Source organism: Bufo bufo, chromosome 2 (assembly GCF_905171765.1).
Source record: "Bufo bufo chromosome 2, aBufBuf1.1, whole genome shotgun sequence".
Lineage (NCBI taxonomy): Eukaryota > Metazoa > Chordata > Amphibia > Anura > Bufonidae > Bufo > Bufo bufo.
Window position 1 is genome coordinate 359767114 of NC_053390.1, and position 21412 is coordinate 359788525.

At 45.0% G+C, this 21412-nt stretch overlaps 1 protein-coding gene and 1 pseudogene across 2 annotated transcripts in view; one reads left to right on the forward strand and one right to left on the reverse strand.

Moving 5' to 3' along the window:
* Positions 1–21412, forward strand: part of JAK2 (Janus kinase 2) — a 344639-nt gene that overhangs the window by 234147 nt on the left and 89080 nt on the right. For both annotated transcript variants that reach the window (XM_040417135.1, XM_040417134.1), the window contains exon 8: positions 19455–19612. In XM_040417135.1, the coding sequence (XP_040273069.1) occupies positions 19455–19612 (158 nt within the window). The remainder of the gene's footprint in view (positions 1–19454; positions 19613–21412) is intronic.
* On the reverse strand, positions 19–244 carry LOC120992945 (annotated as a pseudogene).

Below are 21412 nucleotides of genomic sequence, written 5' to 3' on the forward strand. Positions count from 1 at the left end.
CAATAGTATATTAATACAATATTATTGTTAAAACAATGATAATAAAATAGGAATTTTATTATCATTATTTTATTATCATTATTTTATTATCATTGTTTTAACAATAATATTGAAGCTGAATTTAATCAACGATGCTCAAAGGCAGAGTGCAGGTGGTACCCACAAGGACCTGGGCCGGCAAGAAAAGGCAGACTGATAAGAACAGATACTACACTTGATCTTGGCCAAAAGGCCGAGAAGCGAAAGCCAGATATCCCAGGGAGCTTTGCACTTTGGATTGCTGTATCGAGACTCTTAAATGAGGCTCCACAGTGTTTTCTGTAGCCGGTCTCCCTAAGATCAGCTATTGTTTTGTTTGAGTAGTCTCCAAGGCATTGCTCCCGGTTAGCCAGAATCCTACTCCACACTGATGAGGGGCAACACCCTGAAACAGCTGTCTGTGGATGGATAACTTAGGTTTTCTCGTCACATCCTTAACCACCTCAGCCCCCATAGCTTAAACACCCTGAAAGACCAGGCCACTTTTTACACTTCTGACCTACCCTACTTTCACTGTTTATTGCTCGGTCATGCAACTTACCACCCAAATGAATTTTACCTCCTTTTCTTCTCACTAATAGAGCTTTCATTTGGTGGTATTTCATTGCTGCTGACATTTTTACTTTTTTTGTTATTAATCGAAATTTAACGATTTTTTTGCAAAAAAATGAAATTTTTCACTTTCAGTTGTAAAATTTTGCAAAAAAACCGAGATCCATATACAAATTTTGCTCGAAATTTATTGTTCTACATGTCTTTGATAAAAAAAAAATGTTTGGGTAAAAAAAAAATGGTTTAGGTAAAAGTTATAGCGTTTACAAACTATGGTACAAAAATGTGAATTTCCGCTTTTTGAAGCAGCTCTGACTTTCTGAGCACCTGTCATGTTTCCTGAGGTTCTACAATGGCCAGACAGTACAAACACCCCACAAATGACCCCATTTCGGAAAGTAGACACCCTAAGGTATTCGCTGATGGGCATAGTGAGTTCATAGAACTTTTTATTTTTTGTCACAAGTTAGCGGAAAATGATGATTTTTTATATATATTTTTTTTTTCTTACAAAGTCTCATATTCCACTAACTTGTGACAAAAAATAAAAACTTCCATGAACTCACTATGCCTATCAGCGAATACCTTGGGGTGTCTTCTTTCCAAAATGGGGTCACTTGTGGGGTAGTTATACTGCCCTGGCATTCTAGGGGCCCAAATGTGTGGTAAGGAGTTTGAAATCAAATTCTGTAAAAATGGCCGGTGAAATCCGAAAGGTGCTCTTTGGAATGTGGGCCCCTTTGCCCACCTAGGCTGCAAAAAAGTGTCACACATGTGGTATCTCCGTATTCAGGAGAAGTTGGGCAATGTGTTTTGGGGTGTCATTTTACATATACCCATGCTGGGTGAGAGAAATATCTTGGCAAAAGACAACTTTGTATAAACAAATGGGAAAAGTTGTCTTTTGCCAAGATATTTCTCTCACCCAGCATGGGTATATGTAAAATGACACCCCAAAACACATTCCCCAACTTCTCCTGAATACGGAGATACCACATGTGTGACACTTTTTTGCACCTTAGGTGGACAAAGGGGCCCACATTCCAAAGAGCACCTTTCGGATTTCACTGGTCATTTTTTACAGAATTTGATTTCAAACTCCTTACCACACATTTGGGCCCCTAGAATGCCAGGGCAGTATAACTACCCCACAAGTGACCCCATTTTGGAAAGAAGACACCCCAAGGTATTCGCTGATGGGCATAGTGAGTTCATGGGAGTTTTTATTTTTTGTCACAAGTTAGTGGAATATGAGACTTTGTAAGAAAAAAATAAATAAAAAAATCATAATTTTCCACTAACTTGTGACAAAAAATAAAAAATTCTAGGAACTCGCCATGCCCCTCACGGAATACCTTGGGGTGTCTTCTTTCCAAAATGGGGTCACTTGTGGGGTAGTTATACTGCCCTGGTATTCTAGGGGCCCAAATGTGTGGTAAGGAGTTTGAAATCAAATTCTGTAAAAAATGGCCAGTGAAATCCGAAAGGTGCTCTTTAGAATGTGGGCCCCTTTGCCCACCTAGGCTGCAAAAAAGTGTCACTCATGTGGTATCTCCGTATTCAGGAGAAGTTGGGGAATGTGTTTTGGGGCGTCATTTTACATATACCCATGCTGGGTGAGATAAATATCTTGGTCAAATGCCAACTTTGTATAAAAAAATGGGAAAAGTTGTCTTTTGCCAAGATATTTCTCTCACCCAGCATGGGTATATGTAAAATGACACCCCAAAACACATTCCCCAACTTCTCCTGAATACGGAGATACCACATGTGTGACACTTTTTTGCAGCCTAGGTGGGCAAAGGGGCCCACATTCCAAAGAGCACCTTTCGGATTTCACTGGCCATTTTTTACAGAATTTGATTTCAAACTCCTTACCACACATTTGGGCCCCTAGAATGCCAGGGCAGTATAACTACCCCACAAGTGACCCCATTTTGGAAAGAAGACACCCCAAGGTATTCGCTGATGGGCATAGTGAGTTCATGGAAGTTTTTATTTTTTGTCACAAGTTAGTGGAATATGAGACTTTGTAAGAAAAAAAAAAAGAAAATCATCATTTTCCACTAACTTGTGACAGAAAATAAAAAATTCTATGAACTCGCTATGCCCATCAGCAAATACCGTGGGGTGTCTTCTTTCCAAAATGGGGTCACTTGTGGGGTAGTTATACTGCCCTGGCATTCTAGGGGCCCAAAAGTGTGGTAAGTAGGTAAATGACCTGTGAAATCCGAAAGGTGCTCTTTGGAATGTGGGCCCCTTTGCCCACCTAGGCTGCAAAAAAGTGTCACACATGTGGTATCTCCGTATTCAGGAGAAGTTGGGGAATGTATTTTGTGGTGTCATTTTACATATACCCATGCTGGGTGAGAGAAATATCTTGGCAAAAGACAACTTTTCCCATTTTTTTATACAAAGTTGGCATTTGACCAAGATATTTATCTCACCCAGCATGGGTATATGTAAAATGACACCCCAAAACACATTCCCCAACTTCTCCTGAATACGGAGATACCACATGTGTGACACTTTTTTGCAGCCTAGGTGGGCAAAGGTGCCCAAATTCCTTTTAGGAGGGCATTTTTAGACATTTGGATACCAGACTTCTTCTCACGCTTTGGGGCCCCTAAAATGCCAGGGCAGTATAAATACCCCACATGTGACCCCATTTTGGAAAGAAGACACCCCAAGGTATTCAATGAGGGACATGGCGAGTTCATAGAAAAAAAAATTTTTGGGCACAAGTTAGCGGAAATTGATTTTTTGGATTTTTTTCTCACAAAGTCTCCCTTTCCGCTAACTTGGGACAAAAATTTCAATCTTTCATGGACTCAATATGCCCCTCAGCGAATACCTTGGGGTGTATTCTTTCCAAAATGGTGTTATTTGTGGGGTGTTTGTACTGCCCTGGCATTTGAGGGCCTCCGCAATCATTACATGTATGCCCAGCATTAGGAGTTTCTGCTATTCTCCTTATATTGAGCATACGGGTAATGAGATTTTTTTTTTTCGTTCAGCCTCTGGGCTGAAAGAAAAAAATGAACGGCACAGATTTCTTCATTCGCATCGATCAATGTGGATGAAAAAATCTCTGCCAAAAAAAGAAAAAGGAGGAGAAAGGCGTCTGCCAGGACATAGGAGCTCCGCCCAACATCCATACCCACTTAGCTCGTATGCCCTGGCAAACCAGATTTCTCCATTCACATCAATCGATGTGGATGAATAAATCATTGCCGGGATTTTTTATTATTTTTTTTATATACAAAGTGTTTGCCAAAGTATATGAACACCTCCTCAGCTCATATGCCTCGGCAAACGTATCTTTTACTGCAGAGGAGAAATCTCGTCTTGCAGCGCCGCATACACCGACTTGCATGTAATCTGACAGCAGCGCAATGCTTCTGTCAGAATGCACATCAGTGCTGAAGCTAGTCGATCGGTTGGTCCACCTGGAAGGTAAAAAAAAAAAAAAAAAAAGAAAACCAGGCCGCAACACAATAATTTTATTAACTTTGGAAGAGAACATATAAACTTTAACTTTTTGAACTGAACATTAACCTTTTTGCTTACTGGTGTTTTTTTTTTATTTTTTATTTTTACCTTTATAGAACAAACCTCTCCTTCCCCATGGGTCAATGTGCAAAGCGCAAATCGCCCAAAGATGTGGCGAAGTACGTTATGCACTTTGTCCCATGTGAAAGGAGACGTTTGCAGCAGCTGTGAGTGAATGGGCCCTAATAGCCCTGTGTGCCTGTCCTGGTGAGATGTGATCCCTATGCTAGGTGTACCTGTGTGTGGTACTTCCGGAAACACTCTCCTAAGCATAGGGCAGGGTGGTCAGGACAGAAATAGCGGGTGTCACGCCTTATTCCACTCCTGCTACAGACACGACATCTTTTTCGGGGTGACGGTTGGGTTGAGGTACCAGCAACGACATTGGGGAAATGTCGCTCGTGTAGACGGCTAACTACACTGGTGGATGGGGCCACGGAACCTTCTGGATACAGGAGGTTCTCGATGATCTCTTCCTGGAATTTGAGGAAGGATCGTGTTCTCCCAGCCTTACTGTAGAGAACAGAACTATTATACAGAGCCAATTGAATCAAATATACAGACACCTTCTTATACCAGCGTCTGGTTCTGCGGGAAACTAAATACGGAGACAACATCTGGTCATTGAAGTCCACCCCTCCCATGAGCAAATTATAGTCGTGGAGTGATAGGGGCTTTTCAATGACACGGGTTGCTCGCTCAATTTGGATTGTCGTGTCTGCGTGAATGGAGGAGAGCATGTAAACGTCACGCTTGTCTCTCCATTTCACCGCGAGCAGTTCTTCGTTACACAAGGCAGCCCTCTCCCCCCTTGCAAGACGGGTGGTAACAAGCCGTTGGGGGAAGCCCCGGCGACTAGGTCGCATGGTGCCACAGGCGCAAATCCGTTCTAGAAACAAATGCCTAAAGAGGGCCACACTTGTGTAGAAATTGTCCACATAAAGATGGTACCCCTTGCCGAATAAGGGTGACACCAAGTCCCAGACTGTCTTCCCACTGCTCCCCAGGTAGTCAGGGCAACCGACCGGCTCCAGGGTCTGATCTTTTCCCTCATAGACACGAAATTTGTGGGTATAGCCTGTGGCCCTTTCACAGAGCTTATACAATTTGACCCCATACCGGGCACGCTTGCTTGGGATGTATTGTTTGAATCCAAGGCGCCCGGTAAAATGTATTAGAGACTCGTCTATGCAGATGTTTTGCTCGGGGGTATACAAATCTGCAAATTTCTGGTTGAAATGGTCTATGAGGGGCCGAATTTTGTGGAGCCGGTCAAAAGCTGGGTGGCCTCTGGGACGGGAGGTGGTGTTGTCGCTAAAATGCAGGAAACGCAGGATGGTCTCAAATCGTGTCCTGGACATAGCAGCAGAGAACATGGGCATGTGATGAATTGGGTTCGTGGACCAATATGACCGCAATTCATGCTTTTTAGTTAGACCCATGTTGAGGAGAAGGCCCAGAAAAATTTTAATTTCGGAAACTTGGACTGGTTTCCACCGGAAAGGCTGGGCATAAAAGCTTCCCGGGTTTGCGGTTATAAATTGTGTGGCATACCGATTTGTTTCTGCCACAACTAAGTCTAAGAGCTCCGCAGTCAAGAACAGCTCAAAAAATCCCAGGGCCGAACCGATATGAGCCGTCTCAACCCGAACTCCAGACTGGGCGGTGAAAGGGGGAACTAATGGTGCGGCTGAAGTTGGTGACTGCCAATCAGGGTTTGCCAGCACCTCAAGGATTCTAGGGGCTCTACGGGCCTGTCTGTGCGGTGGCTGCGACGGGGTAACTACTGCACGTGCCACCGTACCAGCTTCAACTGCCCTTCTGGTGCTCGCTACTTCACCATGTTGTACGGCAGTGCTGGTACTAGGTCCAGGAAGGGCTGCGCTGCTGGTGTATGCCTCACCACGTGATCCGGCAGCGACAGCCCCACTCTGCTGCTCTTGAAGCGGATCCTGCGCAACCTGTGGTCTAGCGACACGGGGCCGGGTACGCCTGGTGCTATCAGGGACCTCAGCCTCCTCGTCCGAACTTTGGGTCAGAGAGCCACTGCTTTCTACAGGTTCATATTCTGACCCGCTAGATTCGTCAGATGAGGGTTCCCACTCCTCATCCGACTGGGTCAGAATCCTGTAGGCCTCTTCAGAAGGAATACCCCCTGTTTGACATTTTGGACTACTAAATTTAGGGGTATTCCCTGAGACTACCCAAGAAAAAAAGCAAACCTGTCTTACAAAGGGGAGGCTAGCGAAGTACCGGAGGCCGCTGCGGTTGATAAAAAATATCAAAACTGATTTTTTTTATCGCCGCAGTGCGTGTAAAGTGAATGTGCAGTGATCAAAAAATATATATTTTTTGTCACTGCGGCGGGGTGGGCGTGGGTGAACGCACGTGTGGGCGACCGATCAGGCCTGATCGGGCAAACACTGCGTTTTGGGTGGAGGGCGAGCTAAGGTGACACTAATACAATTATAGATCTGACCGTGATCAGTTTTGATCACTTACAGATACTATAAAAGTACAAATGCTGATTAGCGATACGCTAAACAGCGAATAAGTGACTGCGGTGCGGTTGGCTGGGCGCTAACTCACGCTAAACTACCTAACCAAGGGGCCTAAACTATCCTAAAACCTAACAGTCAATACCAGTGAAAAAAAAAAAAGTGACAGTTTACACTGATCACTTTTTTTCCTTTCACTAGTGATTGACAGGGGCGATCAAAGGGGTGATCAAAGGGTTAATTGGGGTGCAGGGGGGTGATCTAGGGCTAAAGTGTACTGTTGGTGCTACTCACAGTTCAGTCTGCTCCTGTGCTGGATCCAACCGACGAAAAGGACCAGCAGAGGAGCAGACAAGCCATATAACAGATCATATTTACTAATATGATCTGTTATACGGCTTGTGATTCGTTTTTTTGAAAATCGCCAGCCTGCCAGCCAATGATCGTTGCTGGCAGTCTGGTGACGAAATTGTTCTTTAACTTTTGCCGGCCCGCGATGCGCATGCGCGGGCCGGCTCTGACCGAAATCTCGCGTCTTGCGAGATGACGCACGGATGCGTCCAGGAGGAATGAATCAACCACCTTCCGGACGCATCCGTGCGTTAGGCGGTCGGGAGGTGGTTAAAGCTTGTAAAAGAGCGGGATCTTGACATAGGGGCCACTTAATATGGTGGATTTGGTGATCTCTGTAATGGGGACACCCCTTTGCTCGGTTTTCCTTCCTTTGAGGGATATCTGGCTTTCACTGTGTTGAAGACCCGTAACTGGTTATTTTGCATATTAAGCCTATAATATCAGGGGCTGCACTTTCTGCAATTGCTGTAGTGGCATATATAGTAATGTGGTTAACAATGGGTAACCGAAACAACTGTGAACAAATTGAACAACCCATGTTTACAAACATTTCAAATCTTGTAAACTTATATATTACGTCTGGTATAGGGCTGCAACGATTAATCGACGGTATCGATAACTTTCGATAACGGGATTCGTTGTCAACGTATTCCGTTTTAGAATAATCGTCCGATTCGTTGCTATGTGGGCCGGAGCGGGCGGTCAGGCGCTATGCCTGCTGGTCCTTGAACTTTAAATCACTGCATCTTTATTACCTTACAATTAAGCTCCAGTAACAGGCAGAACAGGCGGCGTAACGTCACTTACTCATTCATAAAGTGGGCAGAGCAGGCGCGTCACGTGAGTAAGTGACGTTACGCCGCCGCCCGCTCTGCCTGTTACTGGAGCTTCATTGTAAGGTAATAAAGATGCAGTGATTTAAAGTAAAAGTTACTGCCGGTTAAGGAATACTGCTGTGAGCGGCGGGGCCGGGGCTGTTATGGGGAGGGAGATCTGTGGATGGCACTGTTATGGGGAGGGGGATCTGTTCACTGTTATGGGGAGGGGGATCTGTTCACTGTTATGGGGAGGGGGATCTGTGGATGGCACTGTTATTGGGGGGGGGATCTGTGGATGGCACTGTTATGGGGAGGGGGATCTGTGCACTGTTATGAGGAAAGGGATCTGTGGATGGCACTGTTATGGAGGGGATCTGTGTATGGCACTGTTATGGAGGGGATCTGTGTATGGCACTGTTATGGAGGGGATCTGTGTATGGCACTGTTATGAGGGGGATCTGTGGATGACACTGTTATGGGAAGGGGGATCTGTGGATGACACTGCTATGGGGGAGATCTGTGGATGACATTGTTATGGGAGGGGGATCTGTGGATGACACTGTTATGGGGAGGGGGATCTGTGGATGACACTGCTATGGGGGAGATCTGTGGATGACACATATAGCATAAGATGCTATATAGTGTCATCCATAGATCCCCCCCATAGCATGGTCATCCACAGGTCCCCCTCCCCATAACAGTGCCATCTACAGACCCCCCTCCCCATAACAGTGCCATCTACAGACCCCCCTCCCCATAACAGTGCCATCCACAGACCCCCCTCCCCATAACAGTGCCATCCACAGATCCCCCTCCCCATAACAGTGCCATCCACAGACCCCCCTCCCCATAACAGTGCCATCCACAGATCCCCCTCCCCATAACAGTGCCATCCACAGATCCCCCTCCCCATAACAGTGCCATCCACAGATCCCCCTCCCCATAACAGTGCCATCCACAGATCCCCCTCCCCATAACAGTGCCATCCACAGATCCCCCTCCCCATAACAGTGCCATCCACAGATCCCCCTCCCCATAACAGTGCCATCCACAGATCCCCCTCCCCATAACAGTGCCATCCACAGATCCCCCTCCCCATAACAGTGCCATCCACAGATCCCCCATCCCATAACAGTGCCATCCACAGATCCCCCATAACAGTGCCATACACAATTTGTTTTAATATGGCCTTTGAACATAATTTTTCAAGTAAAATCATATAAACCCCTTTTTTTGTCATTTTGCTGTTTTTTTTCCCCCCCGATTAATCTATGCAATTATCGACAACTAATCGATTATTCAAATAATCGTTAGCTGCAGCCCTAGTCTGGTTTAACCTGTCTCTAACCAGACTATAGGCCAATGAACCGGGATGCCTCTGTCTTGATGTTTTGACATTGGCATGCTGGCTGCAGCCACTACTATGATAAACTGTTTAAGGCCGTGAACGGTCCGGCATCCAGCTGAGAGCAGGAGCGCACGACGTCATTGGTTGCTATGACGTTGTGCACTTCATGCCGCCGCTGCACTACAGTAATACACTCGTATAGATCATACGAGTGTATTACTGTAGTGCAGCGGCGGCATGAAGCGCACGGCGTCATAGCAACTAATGACGCCGTGTGCTCCTGCTCTCAGCTGGATGCCAGGCCGGGTTACCACGGACCGTGTGCATTCGGCCTAAGTATGTATGGTGTCTCTCAACAGTGTTGGCTTATTAGTATATAGGTGCAACCAGAAACTCTGGAGAGGCATTACCAGTGGAAAGAGGGAGGTGCTCATGCCGGTCTACAGAGCACTAGGGAGACCTCATTTGGAGTATTGTGCTCAGTACTGGAGACCATATCTCCAGAAGGATATTGATACTTTGGAGAGCGTTCAGAGAAGAGCTACTAAACTAGTAGATGGATTGCAGGATAAAACTTACCAGGAATGGTTAAAGGACCTTAACATGTATAGCTCGGAAGAAAGACGAGACAGAGGGGATATGATAGAAACTTTTAAATACATAAAGGGAATCAACAAGGTAAAAGAGGAGAGAATATTTAAAAGAAGAAAAACTGCTACAAGAGGACATAGTTTTAAATTAGAGGGGCAAAGGTTTAAAAGTAATGTCAGAAGTATTACTTTACTGAGAGACTAGTGGATGCATGGAATAGCCTTCCTGCAGAAGTGGTAGCTGCAAATACAGTGAAGGAGATTAAGCATGCATGGGATAGGCATAAGGCCATCCTTCATATAAGATAGGGCCAAGGGCTATTCATCGTATTCAGTATATTGGGCAGACTAGATGGGCCAAATGGTTCTTATCTGCCGACACATTCTATGTTTCTATGTAATTAATTATAGCTGAAACCGTTCAACTTATCCTAGCCAGTCCATTGGCGCCGATCGATGATCCACACTTAGGCTCTGTCAGGAGTCTCAGCATCTTGGTGATCTTCGCCTCATAGCTAGCCATTCAGTGGCTTCTCCAGGGGAGGTAAAAAATACAGCTCGGTGGCCCTCCACCACTCGTAGTTTTGCAGGATAGCCCATGGAGTATGGTATGTTGGCTTCTCTCAGGCGTCGCTTGACATCCATTAAGGTGGCTCGTTGTTTCTGCAATTCCATAGAAAAATCTGGGAATATGTCTACTCTGGTGTTGTCGTATTAGATTTTTTGTTTTCTCCTGGCGAGAGCCAATATCTTATCTCTGTCTTTGCAATTGAGGAATCATGCGAGCATAGGTTTAGGAGTGGCTCCAGGTAGAGGTGGTTTTGCGGGGACTCTATGAGCTCTTTCCACTGCAAAGGCTGACGAGAACTTAGCATCTGGAAAAAGTTCTTTCCTCAAAGTTTCAATAAATTCGTCAGGTTTGCGGCCTTCCGCTCTTTCAGGCAAACCGATTATTCTGATGTTATTTCTACGGAGCCTACCGGTATTTTGTAGATCATCTGCTTTCTGTTTCCAGAGCTCCGCTTTAGTTTTAAGGTCAGAAATGGATCTGGGAACCGTGGCGGTAGCGTCTTCTATGTGTGATATATGCTCTTTAGTGTGTTAACCACCTCCGGACCGCTGTACGCACAGACGCGTCCTGGAGGTGGTTGATTCATTCCTCCTGGACGCGCCGGCGCGTCCTCTCGCGAGACGCGAGATTTCCTGTGAACGCGCGCACACAGGCGCGCGCGCTCACAGGAACGGAAGGTAAGAGAGTTGATCTCCAGCCTGCCAGCGGCGATCGTTCGCTGGCAGGCTGGAGATGTGTTTTTTTTAACCCCTAACAGGTATATTAGACGCTGTTTTGATAACAGCGTCTAATATACCTGCTACCTGGTCCTCTGGTGGTCCCCTTTGTTTGGATCGACCACCAGAGGACACAGGTAGCTCAGTAAAGTAGCACCAAGCACCACTACACTACACTACACCCCCCCCCCCCCCCGTCACTTATTAACCCCTTATTAGCCCCTGATCACCCCATATAGACTCCCTGATCACCCCCCTGTCATTGATTACCCCCCTGTCATTGATCACCCCCCTGTAAAGCTCCATTCAGACGTCCGCATGATTTTTACGGATCCACTGATAGATGGATCGGATCCGCAAAACGCATCCGGACGTCTGAATGAAGCCTTACAGGGGCGTGATCAATGACTGTGGTGATCACCCCATATAGACTCCCTGATCACCCCCCTGTCATTGATTACCCCCCTGTCATTGATCACCCCCCTGTAAAGCTCCATTCAGACGTCCGCATGATTTTTACGGATCCACTGATAGATGGATCGGATCCGCAAAACGCATCCGGACGTCTGAATGAAGCCTTACAGGGGCATGATCAATGACTGTGGAGATCACCCCATATAGACTCCCTGATCACCCCCCTGTAAAGCTCCATTCAGATGTCCGCATGATTTTTACGGATGCACTGATAGATGGATCGGATCCGCAAAACGCATCCGGACGTCTGAATGAAGCCTTACAGGGGCATGATCAATGACTGTGGTTATCACCCCATATAGACTCCCTGATCACCCCCCTGTCATTGATTACACCCCTGTCATTGATCAACCCCCTGTAAAGCTCCATTCAGATGTCCGCATGATTTTTACGGATGCACTGATAGATGGATCGGATCCGCAAAACGCATCCGGACGTCTGAATGAAGCCTTACAGGGGCATGATCAATGACTGTGGTGATCACCCCATATAGACTCCCTGATCACCCCCCTGTCATTGATTACACCCCTGTCATTGATCAACCCCCTGTAAAGCTCCATTCAGATGTCCGCATGATTTTTACGGATGCACTGATAGATGGATCGGATCCGCAAAACGCATCCGGACGTCTGAATGAAGCCTTACAGGGGCGTGATCAATGACTGTGGTGATCACCCCATATAGACTCCCTGATCACCCCCCTGTCATTGATCACCCTCCTGTAAAGCTCCATTCAGATGTCCGCATGATTTTTACGGATGCACTGATAGATGGATCGGATCCGCAAAACGCATCCGGACGTCTGAATGAAGCCTTACAGGGGCATGATCAATGACTGTGGTTATCACCCCATATAGACTCCCTGATCACCCCCCTGTCATTGATCACCCCCCTGTCATTGATCACCCCCCTGTCATTGATCACCCCCCCTGTCATTGATCACCCCCCCTGTCATTGATCACCCCCCCTGTCATTGATCACCCCCCCTGTCATTGATCACCCCCCCTGTCATTGATCACCCCCCCTGTCATTGATCACCCCCCCTGTCATTGATCACCCCTCTGTAAGGCTCCATTCAGACATTTTTTTGGCCCAAGTTAGCGGAATTATTATTTTTTTTTCTTACAAAGTCTCATATTCCACTAACTTGTGTCAAAAAATAAAATCTCACATGAACTCACCATACCCCTCACGGAATCCAAATGCGTAAAATTTTTTAGACATTTATATTCCAGACTTCTTCTCACGCTTTAGGGCCCCTAGAATGCACACAGGCGCGCGCGCTCACAGGAACGGAAGGTAAGAGAGTTGATCTCCAGCCTGCCAGCGGCGATCGTTCGCTGGCAGGCTGGAGATGTGTTTTTTTTAACCCCTAACAGGTATATTAGACGCTGTTTTGATAACAGCGTCTAATATACCTGCTACCTGGTCCTCTGGTGGTCCCCTTTGTTTGGATCGACCACCAGAGGACACAGGTAGCTCAGTAAAGTAGCACCAAGCACCACTACACTACACCCCCCCCCCCGTCACTTATTAACCCCTTATTAGCCCCTGATCACCCCATATAGACTCCCTGATCACCCCCCTGTCATTGGTTAGCGGAATTATTTTTTTTCTTTCTTACAAAGTCTCATATTCCACTAACTTGTGTCAAAAAATAAAATCTCACATGAACTCACCATACCCCTCACGGAATCCAAATGCGTAAAATTTTTTAGACATTTATATTCCAGACTTCTTCTCACGCTTTAGGGCCCCTAGAATGCCAGGGCAGTATAAATACCCCACATGTGACCCCATTTCGGAAAGAAGACACCCCCAGGTATTCCGTGAGGGGCATATTGAGTCCATGAAAGATTGAAATTTTTGTCCCAAGTTAGCGGAACGGGAGACTTTGTGAGAAAAAAATTAAAAATATCAATTTCCGCTAACTTATGCCAAAAAAAAAAAAATTCTATGAACTCGCCATGCCCCTCATTGAAAACCTTGGGGTGTCTTCTTTCCAAAATGGGGTCACATGTGGGGTATTTATACTGCCCTGGCATTCTAGGGGCCCCAAAGCGTGAGAAGAAGTCTGGTATCCAAATGTCTAAAAATGCCCTCCTAAAAGGAATTTGGGCACCTTTGCGCATCTAGGCTGCAAAAAAGTGTCACACATCTGGTATCGCCGTACTCAGGAGAAGTTGGGTAATGTGTTTTGGGGTGTCATTTTACATATACCCATGCTGGGTGAGAGAAATATCTTGGTCAAATGCCAACTTTGTATAAAAAAATGGGAAAAGTTGTCTTTTGTCAAGATATTTCTCTCACCCAGCAAGGGTATATGTAAAATGACACCCCAAAACACATTCCCCAACTTCTCCTGAATACGGCGATACCACATGTGTGACACTTTTTTGCAGCCTAGGTGGGCAAAGGGGCCCATATTCCAAAGAGCACCTTTAGGATTTCACAGGTCATTTACCTACTTACCACACATTAGGGCCCCTGGAAAATGCCAGGGCAGTATGACCCCATTTTGGAAAGAAGACACCCCAAGGTATTCCGTGAGGGGCATGGCGAGTTCCTAGAATTTTTTATTTTTTGTCACAAGTTAGTGGAAAATGCTGCTTTTTTTTTTTTTTTTTTTTTTTATACAAAGTCTCATATTCCACTAACTTGTGACAAAAAATAAAAACTTCCATAAACTCACTATGCCCATCAGCGAATACCTTGGGGTCTCTTCTTTCCAAAATGGGGTCACTTGTGGGGTAGTTATACTGCCCTGGCATTCTAGGGGCCCAAATGTGTGGTAAGGAGTTTGAAATCAAATTCTGTAAAAAATGACCTGTGAAATCCGAAAGGTGCTCTTTGGAATATGGGCCCCTTTGCCCACCTAGGCTGCAAAAAAGTGTCACACATCTGGTATCTCCGTACTCAGGAGAAGTTGGGGAATGTGTTTTGGGGTGTCATTTTACATATACCCATGCTGGGTGAGAGAAATATCTTGGCAAAAGACAACTTTTCCCATTTTTTTATACAAAGTTGGCATTTGACCAAGATATTTCTCTCACCCAGCATGGGTATATATAAAATGACACCCCAAAACACATTCCCCACCTTCTCCTGAGTACGGAGATACCAGATGTGTGACACTTTTTTGCAGCCTAGGTGGGCAAAGGGGCCCATATTCCAAAGAGCACCTTTCGGATTTCACAGGTCATTTTTTACAGAATTTGATTTCAAACTCCTTACCACACATTTGGGCCCCTAGAATGCCAGGGCAGTATAACCACCCCACAAGTGACCCCATTTTGGAAAGAAGAGACCCCAAGGTATTTCGTGATGGGCATAGTGAGTTCATAGAAGTTTTTATTTTTTGTCACAAGTTAGTGGAATATGAGACTTTGTAAGAAAAGAAAAAAAAAAAAAAAAAAAAAATCATCATTTTCCACTAACTTGTGACAAAAAATAAAAAGTTCTTTGAACTCACTATGCCCATCAGCGAATACCTTAGGGTGTGTACTTTCCGAAATGGGGTCATTTGTGGGGTGTTTGTACTGTCAGGCCATTGTAGAACCTCAGGAAACATGACAGGTGCTCAGAAAGTCAGAGCTGCTTCAAAAAGCGGAAATTCACATTTTTGTACCATAGTTTGTAAACGCTATAACTTTTACCCAAACCATTTTTTTTTTTACCCAAACATTTTTTTTTTATCAAAGACATGTAGAACAATGAATTTAGAGCAAAATTTATATATGGATCTCGTTTTTTTTGCAAAATTTTACAACTGAAAGTGAAAAATGTCATTTTTTTGCAAAAAAATCGTTAAATTTCGATTAATAACAAAAAAAGTAAAAATGTCAGCAGCAATGAAATACCACCAAATGAAAGCTCTATTAGTGAGAAGAAAAGGAGGTAAAATTCATTTGGGTGGTAAGTTGCATGACCGAGCAATAAATGGTGAAAGTAGTGTAGGTCAGAAGTGTAAAAAGTGGCCTGGTCTTTCAGGTTGTTTAAGCACTGGGGGCTGAGGTGGTTAAACTCTTTCTCATAAATTGTGCATGTCTTGACGCAGGAGGCCCAGATCGATCTTGACTTCGCCCAATTTCCCTGTGAGAGATGTTTTACATGCAGTAATAGCTTCTAGAACCTGAGCTGTTACTTGCTTAAGAGTAGGTTCATCTTGGACTTTGTCAGAAGCATTTACAGGAGCTGTTATATCTGATGCAGTGCTGGCTCTGGTATGCATATTCCTCTGCGGTAGAGGTGACCGTGAATTCTCATCAGGTTGTCTGGCAAATTCTTTTAATTTGTCTGCAGCACTTGGTGCTTTTTGTGGCCCCATTGTTCTGATCGATTATGGAGTAATAGACAGCGAGTATAGTTATGTCTGGGGCTAATATATCGCAGTGTGTTTTCTTGTGAGTTCTAGAGCTGCCAGTGGATCTGGCAAGTCCTTTCTATGGAGCTGGCTTATGTTTCTATGGGTGTATCTCGTCCGGGCAATCTGGGGTTAACCCTTAATCTTTGTGTGAGGGAGCCTAGCTGTTCTTTGTAGCACAGGGTTGTCAGTAGGCTTCACTGTGGGTAAGCTTTGTGCTGACCAGGGTTCTTTCTTTCTCCCAGCACCAAGATGGAGCTCCCAATATGGCCGTTTTGGCGGGAAAACTATTGGAGGAGCGCAGATTCAATCGCGCCCCATCCTCTACTGCAGCAGAGCTCTGAATAATATTCGCTTCGCGATCCCTACTTTCTCTCCTCCTTTTTGATGCTCCTTCTGCTTTTACCCGCTCCTCTCACTTTGTCTTGTGCGCCGCAGCACTCTGTATGCCCGCAGCTAAGCCTCCTTCCCCCTCGTCACACTGGTCCCGTCTGTGCACGCTCCGGTGCCCGCTCAGGATATTTCTCGGGATTTCTTGCTGGCAGGTCAGGATATCACACCCTCAGGAATCGCAATGAGCTGTTGTAGACCTTACATCTCTTGATATCTGCAGGATTTGTCCCGGTACTGTCGCGCCAGCCTCGGAGCTCCGCTCAGACGCATCTAGCCTTCTTGGCTGCTGGCCACGCCCCCTCAGTTCATTCTTTTTTGATCTTGTATACCTCATTGTCTGGCCCTATAGCTAACAACCTCTATTGTCCTGACATGTGCCCCATTGGAAAAAAAAAAAACATATGTCCACCTTCCCGCCATGCCCCACTACCAGCCACTTCCAGTTCCCAGGGTTGTGGCATGGGCACACCAAGACCATGGACGGTTGAGTGTTTTTTTATGCCACACGTCACCTCTAATTGCTTGATAAAGACGCAGTGTCCTATATCCTTAGATGCAGCCCTTTTTAAGTGCTGGCTGCTATAAACACCTCTTGGGATAGGACACGACTAGAGGACCAAATTGCTATTCCTCCACACCTAAAGACTGGCCCCTGGTCCTTTGTAAAGTCCTAATAAAAATCTTGTATTAGGAAAAATAGTATCACTAATAATAATAATAATCATCTTTAAGCCAAGATGAGAGAAGTGCAAACATAACCCACATGTCTGAATCGCAACTATTTAAACAGTAGGGATGTGAGCTGCTCTGCCTCAGTCACTTTTCAGGTCTCAACCACATTGTCATAGACCCTGTAAACAATAGAAGTTACAAGTATGTAAAATGTTCCACCTGTACATGGAACCCCTCGCTAACAAAGTTACATTTGCATTGGAGGCTCTGTTCAGGGCCTGTGTCACAGATTTTTATTAAAAACAACTGAGAGAAAAGATCCCATTTTAGTCAATGAGATCTGTTTGGCTCTGTTCCTGTTTTATGACAGAACCGAACAATGGAAATCCATAATGCTGGCGTGAAAGAGCCCAATGCTATTACTTGGGGATGTGATAAAATTTGTATAATGCCCTCACCTAGAAACAGACAAGTCTACTATGAAAGATATTGCATTAGGACACTAATAATAAATCTTCCCCAATATATATTGGGGGTCATGCACACGAATGTATTTTCTTTCCGTTTCCATTCGTTTTTTTTGAAGACCGTATTCGGAACCATTCATTTCAATGGGTCTGCAAAAAAAAACTGAAGTTACTCTGTATGCATTTTGTTTCAGTATGTAAATATGTCTGTTCCACAATTTTTTTTTATCATGTCCTATTATTGTCCGCATTACGGACAAGGATAAGACTGTTCTATTCGGGGCCAGCTGTTCCGTTCTGCAAAATACGGAATGCACATGGAGGTCATCCACATTATTTGCAGATCCGTTTTTTGTGGACAGCAAAATACATACGGCCTTGTGCATGAGCCCTTACACAGAGGGTCTGGTTTTGCAAGCATTGAGTTTACACGTGCGGAGTTTCCAGTGAATCACTGTATTCTGTGGAAAATCTGCTGAAGCCTGTGTATAGTAATCTTGTATATTATTTTTGCTCCTGAGACCAATTGTGCCTTAGTATGTACACTGCTCAAAAAAATAAAGGGAACACTTAAACAACACAATGTAACTCCAAGTCAATCACACTTCTGTGAAATCAAACTGTCCACTTAGGAAGCAACACTGAGTGACAATCAATTTCACATGCTGTTGTGCAAATGGGATAGACAACAGGTGGAAATTATAGGCAATTAGCAAGACATCCCCAATAAAGGAGTGGTTCTGCAGGTGGTGACCACAGACCACTTCTCTGTTCCTATGCTTCCTGGCTGCTGTTTTGGTCACTTTTGAATGCTGGCGGTGCTTTCACCCTAGTGGTAGCATGAGACGGAGTCTACAACCCACACAAGTGGCTCAGGTAGTGCAGCTTATCCAGGATGGCACATCAATGCGAGCTGTGGCAAGAAGGTTTGCTGTGTCTGTCAGCGTAGTGTCCAGAGCATGGAGGCGCTACCAGGAGACATGCCAGTACATCAGGAGACGTGGAGGAGGCCGTAGGAGGGCAACAACCCAGCAGCAGGACCGCTACCTCCGCCTTTGTGCAAGGAGGAACAGAAGGAGCACTGCCAGAGCCCTGCAAAATGACCTCCAGCAGGCCACAAATGTGCATGTGTCTGCTCAAACGGTCAGAAACAGACCCCATGAGGGTGATATGAGGGCCCGACGTCCACAGGTGGGGGTTGTGCTTACAGCCCAACATCGTGCAGGAAGTTTGGCATTTGCCAGAGAACACCAAGATTGGCAAATTCGCCACTGGCGCCCTGTGCTCTTCACAGATGAAAGCAGGTTCACACTGAGCACATGTGACAGACGTGACAGAGTCTGGAGACGCCGTGGAGAACGTTCTGCTGCCTGCAACATCCTCCAGCATGACCGGTTTGGCATTGGGTCAGTAATGGTGTGGGGTGGCATTTCTTTGGAGGGCCGCACAGCCCTCCATGTGCTCGCCAGAGGTAGCCTGGAGTGTGTCAGCAGTTCCTGCAAGACGAAGGCATTGATACTATGGACTGTCCCGCCCGTTCCCCAGACCTGAATCCAATTGAGCACATCTGGGACATCATGTCTCGCTCTATCCACCACGTCATGTTGCACCACAGACTGTCCAGGAGTTGGCAGATGCTTTAGTCCAGGTCTGGGAGGAGATGTCTCAGGAGACTGTCCGCCACCTCATCAGGAGCATGCACAGGCGTTGTAGGGAGGTCATACAGGCACGTGGAGGCCACACACACTACTGAGCCTCATTTTGACTTGTTTTAAGGACATTACATCAAAGTTGGATCAGCCTGTAGTGTGTTTTTCCACTTTAATTTTGAGTGTGACTCCAAATCCAGACTTCCATGGGTTGAAAAATTTGATTTCCATTTTTTTATTTTTGTGTGATTTTGCTGTCAGCACATTTAACTATGTAAAGAACAAAGTATTTCAGAAGAATATTTTATTAACTCAGATATAGTATGTGTTATTTTTGTGTTCCCTTTATTTTTTTGAGCAGTGTATTTATTTCTTTAAAATATTTTTACGTTTTCTAGGAGGTCGAATTTACATCACTGAAGGAAGCTCTGTCCTTTGTATCACTTATTGATGGATATTACAGATTGACAGCAGATGCACACCATTACCTTTGCAAGGAAGTAGTGCCTCCCCGAATACTGCATAGCATCCAGAGTTATTGCCATGGGCCTGTTTCGTAAGTACATTTTATGGTACAGTCACTTACTTTATTATAAATTCACAGCTCCCTTGCAGATCTGTCCTAAAGGTAAGAATATGGTAACACTTAGCAGCTGAGATGTAGTTAAAACCACACTAGAAAAACTGCATTTTTTTTTTTATGTGGTTTTCAATGGGGTTGTGGTTTTAACATGTGAAACAAGTTAAAATTAATTTGCTAGATTCTGCTCCTTAAAGGGGTTTTACGGAAAGACAAAATTGGTGACCTATTCTCAGGATTGGTCTCTAATAGCTGATCGGTGGGGGTCTGACACCTGGCACCCCCGCCAATCATCTGTTTGAAGAGGCTGTGGCTTCCTCACTGATAACCAACCACAGCACCATACATTGTATAGTGGTTCAAGACCAAGAAAAATCCAGCTTCCAAGATGCAAAAGGTGGAATCTTTATTGTGCGTTTAAAATCCAAATGCAAGACATCACAGGTTACAGTAACGCGTTTCAGACCGCATCATGATGAAGGACCCTGATTTACTTGCGGTCTGAAACGCGTTACTGTAACCTGTGATGTCTTGCATTTGGATTTTAAACGCACAATAAAGATTCCACCTTTTGCATCTTGGAAGCTGGATTTTTCTTGGTCTTGAATATTTCATAGCAATCAAGTCCGGAGGTTGCCATCCGTGCTCAAGGCAGGTGGACGGTGGGTGAGAGCTGCTTACTTTCCCTGTTTTATATTGTATAGTGGTTGTACTTGGTGTTGCAGCCCAGGCGCTTTCACTTTAATGGGGCCAAGCTGCAGCTAGGCCCTGTGACCAATAAATGTGATATTATTGGCCTAGGAAGAGGCTGCGACGCTCACCAGAGTGCTACGGCCTCTTTAAACAAATGATCAGCGTGGGTTTCAGTTCTCTGAGTGACAGCTGTATTGGTCTCTTGATTGGATGCTACAGCTGTCACTCAGAGTAGAGGAAGGAGCTGTGATGCAACTCAGTGCAGAGAGCGCATCACTGTGAAGCCCTGTTAATATTTTCACTACTCCTGATAATAAAAGGAGCATATATGCGGCAGTCTCTGTACTCCTGTGTGACTAGAGGCTGCTGCATATTAGTTTCTTAACTTCTACCTTAAAGGGGTTATCCCATGACTAATATAAAAAATTTAAATCAGGCATCAGACAACCTCTTTCTAACAAAGCTAGAACCAGCCCTGTACCTCACATGGATCCAGAGATCTCCACATTCATTGTTCTACTACAGCAAGTAGTTGAGGAGCCAACCCGGAAGGAGGCCATTTTAGATTTAGTATTCACAAATGGGAATTTGGTATATGATATTACTGTAGGGGAAAGCTTAGGATCTAGTGATCACCAGTCAGTGTGGTTTACTATAAGTACAGTGACTGAGTCACACCACACAAAAACAAAAGTTTTAGATTTCAGAAAAACAGACTTTTCTAAAATTAGATTAGTGGTATACGAGTCCCTATCAGATTGGAACAGTTTCATTGGAGTCCAGGAGAAATGGGACTACTTAAAAGAGGCACTATTGAAGGCAACAGAAAATTGCATTAGGCTTGTCAGTAAAAGCAAAAAAAGGAAAAGACCACTGTGGTACTCAGCAGAAGTGGCCAAAATCATTAAAAACAAAAAGATAGCATTTAGGAATTATAAAAAAAACAAACAAACGAGGATGACAGGCTAATTTACAAGATTAGGCAGAGAGAGGCCAAACAAGTTATAAGAGCTTCTAAAGCACAGGCAGAAGAGAAATTAGCTCAGTCAGGGAAAAAAGGCGATAAGGCATTCTTCAGATACA